The sequence below is a fragment of the Liolophura sinensis genome, chromosome 11 (assembly GCF_032854445.1).
Source record: "Liolophura sinensis isolate JHLJ2023 chromosome 11, CUHK_Ljap_v2, whole genome shotgun sequence".
Lineage (NCBI taxonomy): Eukaryota > Metazoa > Mollusca > Polyplacophora > Chitonida > Chitonidae > Liolophura > Liolophura sinensis.
Genome location: NC_088305.1, coordinates 30,919,620 through 30,940,606, shown reverse-complemented (window position 1 = coordinate 30,940,606; position 20,987 = coordinate 30,919,620). Strand labels below are relative to the sequence as shown.

The 20,987-nt window shown below is 40.3% G+C and overlaps 1 protein-coding gene across 1 annotated transcript; it reads left to right on the top strand.

Moving 5' to 3' along the window:
* Window positions 1–6,302: 6,302 nt before the first annotated feature.
* On the top strand, window positions 6,303–20,515 carry LOC135477420 (ATP-binding cassette sub-family F member 2-like). The gene is given in 15 exon segments (XM_064757514.1): window positions 6,303–6,317; window positions 6,319–6,448; window positions 7,102–7,308; window positions 7,665–7,853; window positions 9,035–9,166; window positions 9,896–10,031; window positions 10,614–10,716; window positions 13,083–13,178; window positions 13,674–13,793; window positions 14,266–14,355; window positions 14,720–14,830; window positions 15,816–15,878; window positions 17,377–17,505; window positions 18,494–18,697; window positions 20,056–20,515. Coding segments are annotated over 15 exon segments (1,860 nt in total). The 3' UTR covers window positions 20,191–20,515.
* Window positions 20,516–20,987: the final 472 nt, after the last annotated feature.

Sequence of the window (20,987 nt, the reverse complement as noted above, 5' to 3'; positions counted from 1 at the left end):
TCAGAAAGCTGCGTATGCTCCTGGGTTTCCTACGGGCTCTGTCGGTTTTACCCCTCCACCATAATTATGGCCGTCTTCGTATATGTGAAATATTCTTGAGAACAGAGAAAACACCAAATAAATTTAATAAACCAAATAAAATTCTAGTATTTCACGGATCGTCAGCCTTGACAACGATCGATGTTCGACTGGTGTTTAATGTATAGGAAAAAGAAGAGTAAATTGAATGTTTTCATTCTTACTGCTTCACTGGTGATGGTGTGAGGTACGCCTATAGGGCGTTTCGTGACCCTCTCAGAGACTGGTCCCGAACCAATAACTTTGATGTTATAAAGATAGATAGACAATTGGCTACTTTACAACTAGGCCTCTATACCGTCGCCATATTTAAGTTGGATGATGTACACTCTTAAGACCTTTAAATTTCGACTCATTGTACGTTGTACTAACACGATTACACTACCATTTGGTCAACATACAGAAATTTCTTTATACAGTGTGTTCAATATTTTCCCATTGCACAATAAATACTTTTCAAAAACAACGCGGAAGGTATTCAACATACAGAAATTGCTCACTTTTATAGATCACATATTTTCGCCAAGTTTTAGACGTGAATAAACATGTTTTCAATTAATCTGCAAATGTATTCATCCTTCCTGGGATTATTTCACTGTAAAACCGTTCACAGTTAAACTTTCCTTGTAATAAATAAGAATGCGCACGTTTGGATATCAATAAGATTCGAACCATACAAAAGTAAATGTTTTTTTATTTGTTTTTATGATTGGTGTTTTACACCGTACTCAATTGAGTGAAAAGAAATACGGTATAGGTTTGTGGTCCATCGTGTTCAAAGCAATGAAAGAAAGAAAAGTGGTGCCAAATTTATTATCAAATCTGTAAGTACAAGCTGAGCACACAAAAAGCTGGAGAGACGAAGGAAATACAGTGTTAAAATTACCTCAAATCGAGATAGAAGAATAACTGACTTTGATAATATATTGTAACAAACTTTAAAAAAAAGGAAAAAAAATGTCTAATAATGAGTCAGAGTTTCAGAATGCAGAATTGTTGGGCGAAATGATGTATTCTGCGTTGATCATGCCGTGAGCCAGAGGTGAAGTGTTCAATTTTTATTCAAGCCATGTTGGTTCTGGTGTTTGTGTTGTCAGAAGGCTTGTCTGATGAATTCGGCACCTGGCGAGCTGCGATTATCTCCCTTGGGCATGATTCTTATTCCTTCGCCAAGAAACAAACTTTTTGTTCCCCATGATAAGTTTACGTATTTATCTGGTTGTTGTTTAACCTCTACTTTTTCACCCATGATGGCGGTGATGGTTTGTTTAATTCATGGACGAAACTGGAGGAAAACGGAGTATCTGGGAATACCACAAAGTCTGGCAAGTTAGCTATTAACCACGCGTGTGACGTACAATGTAAATAGAGGACGGGACATAAGTTGTAATTTCATATGAAAGTTACGACACTCGTTGAAGAAATTTGGCATATGTTGGTCCATAAAGCTCAATTCGATAAGAGTTGTAGGTCTACATGCAGTGTAGGCACCTTTATCACCCGTTGTATGTCATACAATATCAGTAAACATGTAGGCCTGTGATTGTGTTTCATTTATTTTGTATATGACGACGAGTCAATAATTGTATGCACACATACTGCCTTGTTGTGGCAGGGCAAGTCCATGCCACCAAAGTGCTGCCGCCACTGAAGTATCATGCCCAGACCCCAGACATGACACCCCACCCAGTCACATTATACAGACACATGTTTCCCGCTAGACAGCAGCAAGTGCCATTTGGTACCTAATTAGTACGACAATTGACACGACCCTGGTTTGATCTCAGGTACCCCAACTTTGAGACGGACGCTCTAACCATAAGGCCATCGGACCGGTCATCATATACAATATCAGAATAAGACTCATTTTTTTAAAAATCGTACAGATATTTCAGGTCTGGCTTAAGTAAACACGGCGATGTAAAAAACATGCTGTTCTGTTGTGTCCGTGTGGGTATTACACAATTATCATTTATTTATTTATTTGATTGGTGTTTTACGTCGTACTCAAGAATATTTCACTTATACGACAACGGCCACCATTATGGTGGGAGGAAACCGAGCAGAGCCCGGGGGAAACCTACGACCATCCGCAGCTTGCTGGCAGACCTTCCCACATACGGCCGGTGAGGAAGCCAGCAAGAGCTGGACTTGAACTCACAGCGACCGCATTGGTGAGAGGTTTCTGGGTCATCGAGCCGCGCTGGCAAACTAACCATGGAGGCCACCGAGGCCAGTATTACACAATTTGCGTATCTCCGAAAAACTTTGGTTATGACTGTAGGGGCCTATATTTTAACATGTTATTTTGTTATCACCTGGAAAGAGAGGGTTGATAACAAAATAAAATACATGTACTGTTATTCCTCTTGTGCAATGTATAAAATACATTTGTTCATAACCTTAAAGAAATGTCATATTTTATAGACAAAGGCACTTAAAATATTTAACCCTTCTACGGGTTTCTGATGACTGTAAACAAGAAATGGGCTGATACAGAATCACCAAATACATCATGTGTATGTATACTGGTATATACAAGGAATTAAAATAGCTCTGCACAATGGTGTTTAAGAAAATCAGCCAGGACACTGTGCTATCGGACACCTCGTGCAGTTTTACTGCATGTCATCCACCAGACGAAGATCTTAATTTTCCGTCTTAATTTTGTTTTTGTAACGCAAGGATAATATACCGGTGTCCTTCATTTTGGTACCGTATACAGTACATTAGTAGACCTATACACGTCCTTCTAACATACAGTGCATATAAAATCTATAACCCTCCAAGACCCACAAAACAAATCGTTATTTTATTTAATCGTTATATCGCCGAAACCATATACTTCTCTACTTTTGATGGTCTGTGAAATCTTTATGTATGTTGTTCTAGACGCTTTACGCCTACCGCGATATCTCAAGATAAGTGCACTTTTGCAGCGGTTTTTTTTTTTTTTTTTAAATTTTCCTGCTCAATTTATACTTGCCTGTGTTATAGGTAAGGGTCTTTCTTTGTTTCTTTCCACTTAATTTAAACTTGTGCGCAAGGGTATGCGCCACCCCTCCGGCTGTTATTTCCTTAAATATACAGGTGACGTAAGCCACAGACGAATCATGCATGGGGAAGTAGATTCGAACGCGCGTTCCCATTGGTCATCGGCATAGTCAGCCTTGCTTGCATGTCAGTGTATCCTCGACTCGAAAGGGGAAAGCCAGTCACATGTAAGATCATCGTCTGCAGCGACAAGTGGCTAATAACATATCATTATGTTTTACGTGCGAAACACTTAGGTTGCTGCTCAGCGTAAAGCAAATACTTTCATCTAATGTTTTTTCTCAGGATTGTAATTAGTATCGAAAAGTTCAGCGTGGTTGAAAATTTTATACGCTCAGAGGAAATACGCACGACGAACTTTTCCCCGAGTCCCGAATGTTCAATGTGCGTCATATCCGGTATGTACGTTAGAGATCGGTTGTTTCCGTCATCTTTTTCGCCATTCACATGTGGTTACAGGCGGGATAAAACACGATAACAAGGAACTAAGGAGAAAGTTTGATTTTGACAAAATCGGCGTGGTTTGGGAGAAAAAGGTAATGTATTTTCATCGTTAAACACCTGTTTACCATTTCTGTTTTTCCGGAAGAAAGGCTCTAAGCCAAAATAGGGAAGAAATTACGGTTCGAGATTGTCTCGAGTTCGACGGCCGGAACAAATGCGTTCTTCACTGAAGACACTGGCATTACGTCGGCATATGTCGACATTTTTTCGCCCACGTGTTTTTAGGATGGTACGATTAATGGATTGATTTTTTTCCTGATTTCTACACTTGTGAAAATTCTGACCAATACAACATTGAGTTCAGTCTACCATTTAAGAGATACTGTACGAGATTGCCAAATGTCTCGCACACCGTTGTACCGCAGTGTAAACGTCAGTACATTTGTACCTAATCCCGAACATCAGACAGATTTACGGTCTTACCGTTACTCATTGTTATGTCTCTGTTTCCTCTGACCACCGGCTAAAAATTACTTTGGCTGCACACACATACATGTACTTGTAATGTATATGTACATGAGCACGTCTTAGTACATCTGTATAATATTGTACAAGATAAAGTTAAATTGCAAAATTGTGTTTTGTCACGTAAGACCCCAACACCAATGTGAAAGCGGAGAGAATGAAAGTCTAATTAGTTTGCAAAGGCGTTTGAGACAAAAATTATTTGCCAAACACCTGTTCATGACAAGAATGTTACAAGTTTGATACAGTCACCACTTCGATCAGTCTCGGCATGTTCCACAATGGCAAGAAAACTACACCAGATTTTCAAATGGAACACTTTGATCTTCTGATGATTATAACATTAGCATTTCAAAGTAAAACTTTCAACTTGGCCTTTTCCGTTTCTCCATTGTTTTGACTATAAGTCAAGGTGAATGTGGGCACGATTTGCAATGCAGAATTTCAATGAAACATTTTTAAATTAGCAAGCATGCCTTGGCTAGGTTAATCATTAGCCGTCAAGTGAAAATTAGCACCCAGCTCCTGTGTACTGCAACATTTTTAGTAAAAAAAAAAAAAAGTGGCGTATGATTATAAAATTAGCATTATGCTAAGTACCTTACAGTGGAAATCCTTTGTTCTAACTCATTTCGTTATACTGGGCTGTTGGGGTATTATAGTTTCAGCGGGAACCATTGGTAGACCGTACGTCATTTCATAGTGAGTTTAACTATTCCTTTTTTCATTTGAAAAGGATTTGTCAACCTCTGCATGAAATGGTGAACAGTTTGCCACGGATTGCCATTGTGACTATGATTCTCATCCAGACCAGGATAAAGAAAGGAATTGAAATGGTTACGTGGAGCTACCCATGTCCCACTCCTATCCTATCTCAAAACCTCAGACAGTGAAAATCCCTTCTTAATTCAAATCATTTCAAGCTTTGAGCATCTGCTAATTCATAAGTTTAAAGAAATACAGGACAATGAAACAATCAAACTGTATTTAAACGTTAGGCACATTGTGATTACTTTTCCAGAAAAAAATTCTTATTTAAAATTTACATTTTTCATTATTCATGCTCAAATCTTATTCAAGGCCAATCTTGCCTGGGTCATTCTGGGTTTGTTTTCACTCTAGTACTCTAGTCACATGACTAAAGAGTTCGCTGATGATTGGCTCAGTGCAGCTATGACATCACTGCAAAACTATGAATAACTGTTATATTTTTGCGTTATCAAAATTATCCTTGATTGTAGATTATACACATTGTTAAAGTGTTGTGAAAATGATTTAGATGGACGGTCACTTTAGGGCCGTATGTTATTAAAGATTTCAGCAAGATACTGATGCTCACATGCCCTGTCCATTCACTGACAGACTGTGATAAAAAATATTTAACCTAAACTGATGTGACATCAAAGGTGTTACATGTGTGTGACAAAGTGCAATTTTAACCTATTATTATCACCAGACTGTGGATATTTGTGTTAAAGAGTTGTACTGCATATTATAGCTTCACATTTTATTCTCAAGTCAAAGACTGACAGGGGTTAATATACAGTGGGACCCACCCATGTTTGGGTTGCTGGACAGGTTAGCTAGGGATAATCCAAACATGTACTGGACATGTCAGAGCTGCATGTAGATAACAAAGAAAGGATTAGAGATACTGATTAGAAGATTAACATTTGAATGGCTTGTATTAGACAATTATGTGATATAAAATATGTATGTATATAAGTCGCTTAATTAAATGCAGGTGAGACTGGGATTAAGCCCAGTATCAAAATTCCTGGAACTATATGTATCCAGCTATTAGATGCAAACCTATGTACCAATATTCTCACCAATGCGATCGCTGTGAGTTCAAGTCCAGCTCATGCTGGCTTCCTCTCCGGCCGTACGTGGGAAGGTCTGCCAGCCACCTGCGGATGGTCGTGGTTTTCTCCCGGGCTCTGCCCGGTTTCCTCCCACCATAATGGTGGCCGCCGTCGTATAAGTGAAATATTCTTGAGTACGGCGTAAAACACCAATCAAATAAATAAATAAATGTACCAATATTGTAGTTCTTTCGCGTATTTAGAAATATTATTGTACTGTGAATGGCCTCCCATATGTAAATATTTCTTATTGTACCAAGGTTTTTCAGGAAGTTGTTCATTGCAAAAATCTGGGGGTTTTTTTGTTGGTTGGCTAATAGAGAGAGGTGGTTCACCATGCCGTCTGATGCAAAAAAAACGTAAGGACGCAAAGAAAAAAGAAGCTGCAAAACAACGTGGTCAGAAAAAAACACAGAAGGATGAAGAAACGAATGGAGAGCAAACAAATGGAGTTGAAAATGGTGTAACAGAAAATGGAAGTGGTAAGATCATTTTTGTACAGGCGTAGTTGAGACGGATGAGGCAAAACATAACGACCATGTTGGCATGATATGTCACGTTCATTTTTATGTAGAACTTGAATGACGAACTATGTTCTTATTAACTACATCGTATCATCTTTATAATTTACTTTTGACACATACAAGGTCTTTTTCACCCATGGGATTTTCTGTTCAGCTTATCCTATTAAGTTTATAGCTGATATGTAAATTGTAATTTGGGGAAAATGTCATCAGTCATGACCTGTTCACAAAGTAAATGGTTCTCTCATAATTTCCCTTTTAATTTATCTGTGAGTCAATATATCTTGTAAATATTCAGGGGTTTATTCACCAGGGCTGTATCCGTATGTTATCTGACTCTCGCAGACTGTCGACCAAATGAGGTACCAGCAGATTTTTCTCAAGCAACAGGTGCCACTGAGTTAATGAATGACTGCCATGTAATAGCGTAAGTCTTTGTCGCGTGATGTACAGCTTGCTACATGGTGCGCTTGTCATGTGCTATGTAGCATACACGGTTTGCTCAGTGTGACGTAGCGCACTTCAGACTTCTGTCAGCATCTGTTCACAACTGGCTTTCTTGTAACTCGGTGTTTATGTATGGTATTTTTTCTATTTCACCTCCTGTGCAGCGAGCGTGTTGGCAGAGCAGCTTGACGGACTGGACTTGGCGTCAGAGTTCCGCTCGTGTACGGGTGTCCTCGCCTCCCATCCCGACAGTCGTGACGTCCACATTGATGGTCTCTCTATCACATTTCATGGTTCAGAGCTTCTCAGTGACACAAAGATGGAACTCAATGTTGGCAGGCGGTACGGTCTCATTGGTTTAAACGGCTGTGGTAAGTCCCCGTCCTCTTTGTTTTTTTTTTTACCTCGAACTTTTGAGATCTCTGTTCTAGAGACGAGGAGAATTAATTGGCCCGGGCATTATATGAGTTTTTTAGCTTGTTTCTGACAAGAAAGGACCAGAACCTAGCAATTACACACATGCCTGGTGATTCCTTACCCCGAACAGACACAGGGTTGGTTCTGAATAAAGCAAATACATACACTTGTACACTTTAGTAAGCTTGTAAACACCATTCATACTGGATTTTGTTTACAATAGAATATAAGATGTTAGAGTTACATGTACATGTATAATTGTATTTCACTGGTGCTTTTGATAACATAAAGTTACTTATTATTTTCACAGGAAAGTCCTCATTATTGGCATGCATCGGTTCCCGGGAAATCCCTGTACCTGAGCATGTAGATATATATTTGTTACGCCGTGAAATGCCTCCTAGTGACAAGACAGCGTTACAGTGTGTGATTGAGTGTGATGAAGAAAGACTGCGACTTGAGAGGGAGGCAGAAGCCTTGGCCTCGCGAGCAGATCAGGGTAAGGCCAGAACAAGTCTAGTCGGAGTAGAATACTTCTCCGCTAACCCTCACCCACCCCCAATCCATCATATGGGATGTGACTAACCCATCTAAGGAGTTTTCTCCCCAAAGATGACTAGCACCTGACCCATGAATTTGCACGTTTAAATTCCTTAATTAATGCGCATGTTGAAATTCGGCCCAAGTTAACCTGGTGACAATGCCGCGGCATTGATTCAGGAGATGATTGAAGAACCTGAAACTGTTATAGGAACCAGGCACGAAATTCACCTGAACTAACCTCAACTGCAACGTGTTCGTCATAAGTGCGCATTTAGTTTCCATAAAGTGAAGAGACATGTCACCATGGGGAATGCTGTTTATGCACCTTTGGGGTAGCTTTGTAAAAAAAAATGGCCCCTGGGAATGTACTGTAGTTTCCTCCAGATTCTGGGAAATTTTCTCTTACCAAAAACCTGATTGCTACTGTTAAAGAGAACCACTCGTAGATTTGGTACAGACATGGCACTGTATAGAAATCAATAGAGTGTTGAGAATAAGAAGTCAAATTTTGAGTGGATCATTTTTCCCTGTCGTAAAGAGTACGCAGATTTACACACAGCTGAAGAGTGATGACCTAAAAGGCCGAGGTAGAGTGCAGGTGCACCCATTCTAGTTAATGGTCGATGCTCTGTTCGGTGCTCGAAAACCTTGAAGCGAAATTCAAAACTGACTTCAGTCATTTGTCAAATAAACCACACCTACCTCTCATAGTTGTGTGTGTGTTAACATTCACATGTATGCAAGAAATGGAAGTAGTGTTGTTAATGTTCATGTACTATGGAAGCAACTGTGAATCTGTATACATCAAAGTGTTTTAGTGTTATTGTTAGGGTGTCCAGAGGGCAGGTGAGCTCATTATGTAGGTGGGACAGTTTGTCAGTTGCTTGCCAAAGGTTGGTGGTTTTCCTCCCATCAAACCTGACAGTCCTCAGAAAAAGTGTACATGTCCTGCTGGTAGTGTCCCTTTAACACCAATGAAATAAATAAAATGATATGCATGAAGCAGTAGTGGAATTACGGTTTTCAAGTTTTAATCTGCATTGAAAGATCATGTATAAAGATTTTTTTTTTTTTTGTTTATGTGAATTGATCCACATGTATTTGAGAATTTATCCTGGCTTGTTTCCTAAACCCTAGAATCTCACGATAGACTGATGGATGTCTACGAGCGATTGGACGAAATGGATGCATCAACAGCTGAGGCCCGTGCGGCTGAAATCCTCTGGGGTTTGGGATTCACTAAGGAAATGCAGTACAAAAAGGTTAAAGGTGAGTTGGCATCTGCTTGTGTTGACCGTGGTTGGGCGGACTACTAACCCTATCCCCAAAGGCATAAAAAAAAAGAAATGGTTAATACAATGGGACACAGCGAAATTGTTTAGGAAACGTGTTTGTCTGAGGAAAATTATCCCTGTTGCAGCATAGCTCATGTAGAATTGATTCTAATCATGCAAATATTTTGTCACCAATAGACAAAGAGTTTCCTAGCAGACCTTAAGCGTCATGCAAACTGACACTTGTAGGAAGTACACCTCTATTTCATTAGATCACTGTTATTGGCAGGGGTTTGTGTGGGAGGGAAGAGTGGAGGGTAAATCAGCCAGTTGTATTGTAAGTGGTGCATCATGTATGAAGTGTGATAGCCACTGATAGCCTGTGACGTGCAGAAATATTAGAGAAGACAGTGTGACGATGGATGTAGGGAGGCAGATTGCCATAGTAACATCTTTCATTGGATAATTATACAGTAACATCTGAGTGCAAAGAAGGTACTAAAAAATCTGAAGGGTTTCTTTACTAACACTTTAGAAAGTCTGTGCAGTTATGTGCATCAACCACTTGTTGAAAAATCTGGGGGACACCTCTGTGACCATGTTTTATTGAAGCACATATTGGAATAAAGTAGAGGTATAGCTTGTCCTATTTTCACTGGGCAATTTTTGTTTTTTTTTTATTTTCAAAGCAGTTAAAGATTAAGATTGATCTTGAATTTTTCAGACTTTTCAGGAGGTTGGAGGATGAGAATATCTCTAGCCAGAGCTTTGTACATAAAACCAGCACTGCTGCTATTGGATGAACCCACGAATCATTTAGATTTGAACGCTTGTGTCTGGTTAGAGCAAGAGCTGAAGGAGTAAGTACTCTCCTTAATTTATAACTTAAAAACAGTTCACATTTATACAAATATGTCAGGTTAAAAAAAAACATCAACCCTATTGGCACTGTGTTCTGTGACCTCCAGTAGAAGTATATCTGGTGAGTTAGCTTTGAGCGTCCGGGTTTTTTGGAAGGACGGGGTAATAAGTAACATGGAACTAATTTAGTGCTTGTCGATGCACAGATACAAGTGAATCTATGGCAATATCATGTGAATTGTCTCCCCTTTGTATACATGTACAAGTCTGTCTTGGTGAGGATAACTCACTGTGAATTGTCCCAGTTGATGGTGATATCACATTGTGGCTTATCACCCCTTTGTCCTCAGGTACAGCGAATATTGGTAGCGATATCACATTGTCACTTGTCTCTCCTTTGTCCTCGGGTACAAGGGAATATTGGTTGTGATATCACATTGTGGCTTGTCTCTCCTTTGCCCTCGGGTACAAGGGAATGTTGGTTGTGATATCACATTGTGGCTTGTCTCTCCTTTGCCCTCGGGTACAAGGGAATATTGGTTGTGATGTCACATTGTGATTTGGTTCTCCTTTGTCCTCAGGTACAAGCGGATATTGGTGGTAATATCCCACTCGCAGGATTTCCTCAACGGTGTCTGTAACACCATTATCCACATGAATCTGAAGAAACTCAAGTACTATGGTGTAAGTCTGCTTTCTGCTGCATGTAACTTTATTAAAGCGTCGGAGACAAGCGTCATTAGGCTTCATCGTATAACCTGTGTGGAAATAAGACTCAGATATTTCACATACCTGTAGCTATAGGACTCAGATATTTCACATACCTGTAGCTATAGGACTCAGATATTTCACATACCTGTAGCTGGCTTTTCCCAAATTTTTTTTTTTTTTTTTTTTTTCGATTTTAATTGCATAATGAAGACGCCATCTCCAAGGAGGAGGACAGCATATCAATCAAAATCAGTGCTCTACTTTGTTGTCCTCCTACATTATGGTGCTTTTAACATATAACAGTCTATTCTATGTTTTGTTAAGCATTTATACAAAATTGTTTACACTTTTTTTTTCATTTGTGAGTTACTGGGCCCCGATGGCACGTTGGTAGAGCATCCACTTCAGGAGCGGTAGATCCAGGGTCAATCCTGAACTAACACCTAAGACTGTAAAAGAGGAAGTTGTAACTTCCTCACTTGACGTTCAGCATGAAGGGGATAGTGCACCGACTGGTTGACCCATATTAGTATAATGGCTCGTGAGGGGCAGCTTACTTGACTTCGGTAGGGCGTCTCAGTGAAGCAGCGCTAGATAAAAGAGTGGTGGAAATCCATCTTGCAATAAGGAGGCATGCTAAGGATTCCTTTGTCGTCATATGACTGAAAAATTGTTGAGTATGGCAATAAACCTCAAGCACTCACTCAACTTACCCTGGTCAACATACATTTTATATTGTTAGTTATACATGCACGAATATTTCCTTTACAACGAATATGTCCGTTACAACGAATGTGTCCTTTACACTGACTGTGAGAACTTTAATTTCCAACATCCCAAAACATGAGGAAAGTTTTTTCAAGACGGCCACCCAAAACCCACAGAAGCTACCATCGAAAACCAGAACCATAAGTCACAACTATGGTTTGTCTGTTGCTCTTTGAACAATGCTGTGGTATTGCTCCAGGTGATTGTTCAAGAGCCCGAACCGTTATACGAACCAGATGCAAAATGCACCTGGCGCAACCTCCATTGTAACATATTTGTCAAAAGTGTGTACATAGTTTCCATGAGAACATTTAGAAAAGAGGAAATACCCTTCATGCACCTTTGCGACGGCTTTGTAAAATGTGCCCCTGACTAGGACTGTGAAAAAGAACTAATATAAATTTGGGACAGAAATAAAACACTGCTCATAAACCATTATTCTGATCGTAAATCATTATTCTGTTGATAAACGATTATTCTGATTGTAAATCAAGTATTCTGCCAACAAGTTGAGTTTTGAGTGAAACGTTTTCTCTTGTCATAATGAGTTGAAAGAACATATGCGCTGTGTACAGATATTTTTTACAAACAGCTGAAGAGTGATGACCTAAAAGGCCGAGGTAGAGTGCAGATGCTCCCATTCTAGTTAATGGTTGATGCTCTGTACAGTGCTCAAAACCCTTGAAGCGAATTTCAAGACTGACTTCAGTAATTAGTCATTGAACAGTGCCTACGTCTCACTATTGCCCGTGCAAAACCCCACAACCTCCAGCATGGAAAGCTATAAACATTAGTCACAAATGGGATTTTTGTTTTGCTCTTTGAACAATCTTCGTTCGTAACATGCTCCTTCATTATGAAGTCTTGAGCCCAGATGTTTGAAGGTGTATTAGAAATTAAGTCTGGTATCAAATTTAGTCTGGACTTAAATAGCTGTGTATGAGATCAAGACAGGTATTAAGATTGAAGGCTGGCTGAACTTTTAAACACACTTCAAACCAACTGGCCCCATGCTTACATCACCGCAGTGTTAAGTACTTTATAATTTTATTTTTTATTGTTCTACTAATGTTGGTGTGGATGTGGCTAGTAATGTGGGTGTGTATGTGCCTAGTAATGTGGGTGTGGATGCACCTAGTAATGTGGGTGTGTATGCACCTAGTAATGTGGGTGTGGATGCACCTAGTAATGTGGGTGTGGATGTGCCTAGTAGTGTGGGTGTGGATGTGCCTAGTAATGTGGGTGTGTATGTGCCTAGTAATGTGGGTGTATGTGCCTAGTAATGTGGGTGTGGATGCACCTAGTAATGTGGGTGTGGATGCACCTAGTAATGTGGGTGTGTATGCACCTAGTAATGTGGGTGTGTATGCACGTAGTAATGTCGGTGTGGATGCACCTAGTAATGTGGGTGTGGATGCACCTGGTAATGTCAGTGTGGATGCACCTAGTAATGTGGGTGTGGATGCACCTAGTAATGTGGGTGTGGATGCACCTAGTAATGTCAGTGTGGATGCACCTAGTAATGTCAGTGAGGATGCACCTTTTCATTTTGATTGATGGTTGTGTTTCAGGGTAACTATGACGCATACGTTCAAACAAGAATGGAACTGGAAGAAAATCAGATGAAGAGGTTTCGCTGGGAACAAGATCAGATCAGTCACATGAAGGTAACTTTTCACATGATGTTCACTCTTCAGTCAGCCACAGCATGATAAACTCTCAGTTCAGTGTGTTAAACAAGAGTGGGGCCCATCACTGGCTCTGAAGACAAAAGTGCACTGTTTGTTTTTTGGCAGCTGTCAGGCGCTTGGTCAGTGAAGGTGCATGTTATCAAGCCCAGCTTCTTTGTATTAGTAACAAAATCAGTATTCATTTTGATTGTATTCAGTTTTCTTGTTGATTATATCCAGTTTTCTTATTGATTGTATCCAGTTTTCTTATTGATTGTATCCAGTTTTCTATTGTATCCAGTTTTCTTATTGATTGTATCCAGTTTTCTTATTGATTATATCCAGTTTTCTTATTGATTATATCCAGTATTCTTATTGATTATTTTCAGAAATTTTTTTTTTTCATTAAATTCATTGTAAACAATCATTGTATTAAGGGAGAAATTAAAAAGAGCATTTAAGCTAACATGTTTTGATTGTGTTTATGTACAGAACTACATTGCCCGGTTTGGACATGGTAGTGCAAAGCTGGCTCGCCAGGCCCAGAGTAAGGAGAAGACGTTGAAGAAAATGGTGGATGGGGGACTAACAGAGAAAGTCACTTCAGACAAGGCAAGTGTCTTTGGGGATCTTAAAACAGGTTCTTCAGTGATCACATACCAGTATAGCATACATACTGAGCTTGGTATGCTGATGAAATTCCATGTCCTGCAAGGGAAAAGTTGTTCATTTGCTTGCCAAAGGTTGGTGGTTTACTGTCATTGCATTTGTGAAATATTACGGTAGTGAACACAAACAAATGGATGAAGAACTAAATTCCATGCTGACTTGTTTACTGGATGGTGTTACAGTCTTTAAAAGTTTATTTATTTATCTATTTGATTTACACTGTAGAATACTTCAGTTATATAATAGCGGCCGGCATTATGGTGGGCAGAAACCCACCACCATCCACAGCAGTTCTTAAGTCACACAGCTAGTAGTTTTCTTGGTGACTATGGCATTTAATAAATATCATTAAAAGAAACTTAATCCAATCGGATGAAGGTGAAAATTCTCATTAATAATGCTATTCTTTTTTCAGACGTTGACGTTTTACTTTCCGCCATGTGGGAAGTTACCTCCGCCTATCATCATGGTGCAGCATGTCAGCTTCAGATACTCAGAGGACTCGGTAAGAGTTATCTCCCCTACATTCACCACGATAATGAGCTGTACGTAGCATGTAAATATTGACACTGATCTCCTGATTTACAACATTGGTCACTTGAATACTTATGTTCTGGGTACAGTCCAGTGTGCAGAAGACATGGGCCTAATTTGCACAGTATTTTAATCCAGAATGGCTAACAGTCAGTGGTTTTTATTTAAAGACTTGGGTAAAAATATTTCTAGTTTGAAACTGATATTGAATCCTGGTGAACAAATGAACATGTCCACTGAAAATTTACAATGCCAAGAAATTTCCTGTCCTTTTTAGGCTTTTTTTTTAGGTTTTTTTATTGTATTATTATTATGGCTTTTATTATTTTTTTCAGAAATGGATTTATCGTAATTTGGATTTTGGTATAGACTTGGACACGCGTGTTGCTCTGGTGGGGCCAAACGGAGCCGGCAAATCCACTCTACTCAAGTTGATTCTAGGAGAGGTAAGTGAAACACCTGTAATTGTGTCTTGTATTACATCATGACACCTGAGTGTGATTTGGTTTGTTTTACACTCTAGCTTACCTTCGTCCTAAACCTTACTGCCATTGTACAAGTGAAAAGTTCATGAATGTGGCATTAATGCAAATCAAATTGTTAGGTAAAGTATAAATGAGGGCAGATGAACTTATGTATCTTTTAAGTGTTTTGCTCTAAGGGAAGTGTAGGCTACGTAACAAGTTTCCAACCCTCTTATTCTGGTAATCTCAAAGTAGTTACACCTCTTCTTGCGGTTTGCAGAGTTCACGGGCATGTTGTTAACAACTATTAACGCTCTGGGCAGTGTAAAACTGGGCATGCAGGGCTTTCAATAGGTTTTGGAGTTGATGGATACCCTGGAAAAGTAGTGGGTTACTTTGGAGATAAATAAATGAAGTAGTATAGGAGCTTTGGTCGAAGTACATGGCTATCAGCTCAAAATTTTACTGCACTAGCAGGTAACTGGTAACTGTCTTAAGCGGACTTACTGTATTTCACTTAAAGTTTCATCTGTAAAATTACGCTGTTAAAACAGGCATGAGATTTTGCCCTTTTTGGAGGAGTTCCTGTTTATTTATACAAATGCATAATATATTTATATAATGCATGAGAAAAGTGTTAATTTAATTCAGAAATGCTAAAAATGTCAGAATTATGAGTATGATGTATTGTTTCCTCTTTTTCATCCCAGTGTCTGTCTCACCCCTGTTAAAAGCAGTTGAAGTGATACTAACAACGATTTTAAATTTTAAAATTCAAGTTTTAAATTTGGTGTAGAAATTAATCAAACTTCACAAAAAGTGGATGAATCAATCAGAATCAAGCAAAATATGTCACTTAAAAAATGAGATTCACTTAGATTTTTGGTGAAATATAGTATTTTTGATGCCGAACTTTGTAGAAGTGAGTATGACTTTCCACTGAATCCTATTGATTGACTGTTTTCAGCTGATCCCCACAGATGGTCTGATCAGAAGACATTCCCATGTGAAGATCGGCCGCTACCATCAGGTTAGTCTCCATAGCTGCTTCTCTATGTATATGACATGTAGGAAAGCTTTCTCAGTAACTTACCACAGGGTCAGTGATTTTGCATGGGGCTCTCCTGGTATCTCCAAGCATAAAAATTGGCTGCCGTCTTACATTATGTTAGATAAAAGTTCTTGAATATTGGCATTAAACAGCAATCCAATTAAACACTCTTGGTGGCTTAATGGTTAGAGGATCTGCCTTGAGGTCGGGATGATTACAGGATCAGCCTTGAGGTTGGGATGGTTAGAGGATCTGCCTTGAGGTCGGGATGGTTAGAGCATCTGCCTTGAGGTCGGGATGGTTAGAGGATCAGCCTTGAGGTCGGGATGGTTAGAGCATCTGCCTTGAGGTCGGGATGGTTAGAGCATCTGCCTTGAGGTCGAGATGGTTAGAGGATCTGCCTTGAGGTCGGGATGGTTAGAGGATCTACCTTGAAGTCAGGATGGTTAGAGCATCTACCTTGAGGTCGGGATGGTTAGAGGATCTGCCTTGAGGTCGGAATGGTTAGAGCATCTGCCTTGAGGTCGGGAGACCCGGGATCAAAGAGTGATACTTCAGTGGCAGCAGCACTTTGGCAGCCTGGACTCTCCTGTCCACAAGAAGACAGGGTATATGTACACCTCTTCGTCGTCATATGACTGAAAAATTGTTAAGGACGACATAAACCCCCAATTATTCATTTAGTATAAAATCTGATACTGTATTTACGCATAGCTACATTAAAGCATTTGCATGCCATAGAAGCTCTACACCATTTGCATGGGCACTTGAATTTTCTTTCAACTTACCACATCCTGGTAAAGCTGGAGGCCATAGATCCAGGGTCAGTCCTGGGTCGAATCACACCTAAGACCTTAAAAGAGGAAGTTGTAACTTTCTCGCTTGGCGTTCAGCATGAAGGGGGATAGTGCAACGACTGGTTAATCATTCGATGGAAATCATTCCTGCAACAAGGAGGCACATTACATACACTCCTTCGTCGTCACATGACTGAAATATTGTTGAGTGCCATGATAAACCTCAAGCACTCACTCACTCAACTTACCCCGTGCAGCATACATGGTTAAAAAAAAATTTTCTGTAATTTTATCTTGTCAGTGTCACGAATGTGTCCATTACACATAAAAATACAGTGAATACATCAGATGGAGCAGCAAGGTAGATGGGATGGAAATTCCTTTGAATGTAAATGGAGTTCAGGGTTTCTGCTAGGCCCGTTTTGCGTTCGGTAAACAGACCCATTTCCCCGGAAAAGCTTCTCAAAATTTCCCCTCCGACATACAAAAAAGTGAAAAAAAAAAAACAAAAACAAAAAGCTTTTTTGTGAATGACACCTTACCAAAAGGCTCAAAAGAGAGAATATCCCCCCCACTACCAAACCTCAGCCTCGAATGGACTCAAATTTATTTTCGGGCGGAAACCCTGGAGTTGTTCTGTAATTTGGCATGATACATTTATGGGTCTTCTTTGCTTTCAGCATCTGTCAGAACTTCTTGACCTGGAGCTGAGTGCTGTTGATTGGCTACAGAAATGCTACCCAGAGGTGAAGGAGAAGGAGGAGATGAGGCGTATGGTCGGGATGTACGGCTTGACAGGGCAACAACAAGTACGTGGGGCACAGTTTGGTGTGGGCAGAGGAATACCCTCACCAGGGTCCTCTAACACCTCTAGTTCACAGCAAGTTATATTACTAAAACTGTTTCTGAAGTGATGAAACTGCAGTTGTACTGATAGAAGTTGTGTATATGTATATTAAATATTGCACTGTTTCCTCATGATCATGAGTTCTGCATGATTTCCTTCATTGGTTATCACTGGGTTTTGCATGGTTTCCTCCATCGGTTTTGCATGGTTTCCTCTGCATTCTGCGCAGTTTCCTCCATTCTTTCCACTGTCTATTGCATGGTTTCCTCTAGTGGCTACTTAAGTTCTACATGGTTTCCTCCATGGGTTCTGCACAGTTTCATCCAGTGGTTACCACTAAGTTTTGCACGGTTTCGTCTGGTGGTTACCACAATGTTTTGCACGGTTTCATCCAGTGGTTATTGCAAAGTTTTACATTGTTTTCTCCATTGGTTACCACAAAGTTTTGCATGGTTTCATCCAGTGATTACCACAAAGTTCTGCATGGTTTTATAGATTGGTTGCCACACAATTCTGCACGGTTTCATCCAGTGGTTACCGCAAAGTGTTTCATGGTTTCATCCACCCATAGACCTAATCACCATTGTGTATATGAAATCAGATAATTTTGAGCATTGCACAGCCCTCTGTCAAATAAAACCACTGTCAAATAACACCCTTGGATAATCCCATAGATAAGTTATAATACTGCTGAGTAAAATACCAAGTGTGAAGTAGCTGTTGTTATCTCTGTTGTCACTGTTCTTGTCGCAGTGGTGATCTCTCTTGTCACTGTTCTTGTCGCGGTTGTGATCTCTCTTGTCACTGTTCATGTCACGGCTGTGATCTCTCTTGTCACTGTTCTTGTCGCAGTGTTGATCTCTGTTGTCACTGTTCTTGTCGCGGTTGTGATCTCTCTCGTCTCTGTTCTCCTGTTCTTGACTGTTGTAAGTGTTGTTGTCTGTTGTCAGATCTGCCCCATGAAGAACCTGTCTGATGGCCAGAGGTGTCGAGTCATCTTCGCTTACATCGCCTGGCAAAACCCTCATCTGCTACTCTTTGACGAACCTACAAATCACTTGGACATCGAGACTATTGATGCATTAGCGGAGGCCATGAATGACTTTGAAGGGGGCATGGTGCTGGTTAGCCACGACTTCAGGCTCATCTCTCAGGTAAAACTGGCATCTTCACGCCTGCTGGGGTGGCATTTACAGGTGAACATGATGGTAAAACTGGCCCCTTAACGCCTGCTGGGGTGGCGTTTACGAGTGAACATGATGGTAAAACTGGCCCCTTAACCCCGCTGGGGTGTCGTTTACGAGTGAACATGATGGTAAAACTGGCATCTTTACGCCTGCTGGTGGGGGGGGGGCGGGCATTTACAAGTGAACATGATGGTAAAACTATCACCCTAACGCCTGCTGGGTGGCATTTACGAGTGAACATGATGGTAAAACTGGCGTCTTTACGCCTGCTGGGGTGGCATTTACGAGTGAACATGATGGTAAAACTGGCATCTTTACGCCTGCTGGGGTGGCATTTACAAGTGAGCATGATGGTAAAACTGGCATCTTTATGCCTGCTGGGGTGGCGTTTACGAGTGAACATGATGGTAAAACTGGCATCTTTACGCCTGCTGGGGTGGCATTTACGAGTGAACATGATGGTAAAACTGGCATCTTTATGCCTGCTGGGGTGGCGTTTACGAGTGAACATGATGGTAAAACTGGCCCCTTAACGCCTGCTGGGGTGGCATTTACAAGTGAGCATGTTGGTAAAACTGGCACCTTAACGCCTGCTGGGTGGTATTTACAAGTGAACATGATGAACAAGGACCTACTGTAGATTCAATTGTATAACAACTTCATTTATTTTTTACAAGCCACATTTCTGTCTAGATGTTGTACAGAATAAATAAACGCGTTATCCGTAGAATCTGAGTAACTTCCTGTCAGTGAACTCATGACCTTGTTTTGCCTGCCTACATGTACTCTCATTTCTATACATGTGGTTTAATGTTCACTGCTTAAAACGGGTGACGGGGCCTAAGTGGCTCAATTGGTTAGCGTGCTAGTGTAACGTAATGACCCAGGAGCCTCTCACCAGTGCAGCTCCAATTCATGCTGGCTTTCTCTCCGGCCACAAGTGGGAAGGTCTGGCAACAACCTGCCGTTAGTTGTGCGTTTTCCTCCACCATAAGGCTGGCCGCTGTCATATATGTGAAATATTCTTGTAAATCCATTAATTAAACACCAATCAGGTAAATTAAATTAAAACAGGTGACACATCAAAGGCATTTTTTCTGATATATGAAAACTGTGGATTCTGCAGGCATGATGTTCAGCAGGTCACATGTTTTTGGCAGCATCAAGAAGCTACATGCTTGCCTGTCATTCAGGTTGTCAACTTATTAACATTATCCATTCACTACATGACATGAACTCTTGGTGACATATCACAACTATTTGTTTTTGTTTTTAAATGGTGTGAACTGAAGAGATTTTTTATGTATTGTTCTATAACCTTTCAGGTTACTGAAGAAATCTGGATATGTGAGAATGAGACTGTGACAAAGTGGGAGGGCGGCATCTTCAAATACAAAGAGGATTTGAAAGCCAAGCTTGAAAAGGAGAAAATCCGCAGGGAGAAAGCCTTGAAAAAATGATGATCATGGAATTTAGGCAATTGTTATGGATTGTGAATATCAACATTTTGTTGTATCTGTCTATTGAGGTATATAAGCCCTACGAAGATTTAAATATTGCCAGCGTATTACATGCAGCATGCTACACTGTATAGTCCTCATACTTGTATACATACTGCATTGCAGGGCTGAGTTGATGTTGTTGGATCAGCAATGATGTGAACTCATCGGTTGTTATTTATATTGAGCTGTGTTCAAGGATGCAAGCTTTGAATCTTGCTATTGTGTCCTAATAGTGTGGTAAGTCGGATTTTAAGCAACACAATAAATTATTAAGCACATTTAAGACCATGATGTAACTATTGTCTTATTTATTGCCTTTTTCAAAGTCACTGGTTGAATGGTCAGTGATTGATTTTTTTAACATTCAATCAGCTTCACTGTCATGGTCAGTGACCAGCCTTGTGTACATCTGTCGGCACACTTCTGGTGTGGGCTTTACTGTCTTGGTGGGTAACCAGCCTTGTGTACATCTGTCAACACACTTCTGGTGTCGGCTTCACTGTCCAGATCGGTCACCAGTCTAGTGTAGATCAGTCAGCACACTTATGGTGTTGGCTTTACGGTCTTGGTTGGTAACCAGCCTTGTGTACATCTGTCGGCACACTTCTGGTGTCTGCTTCACTGTCATGGTCAGTGACCAGCCTTGTGTACATCTGTCGGCACACTTCTGGTGTGGGCTTTACTGTCTTGGTTGGTAACCAGCCTTGTGTACATCTGTCAACACACTTCTGGCGTGGGCTTTACTGTCTTGGTTG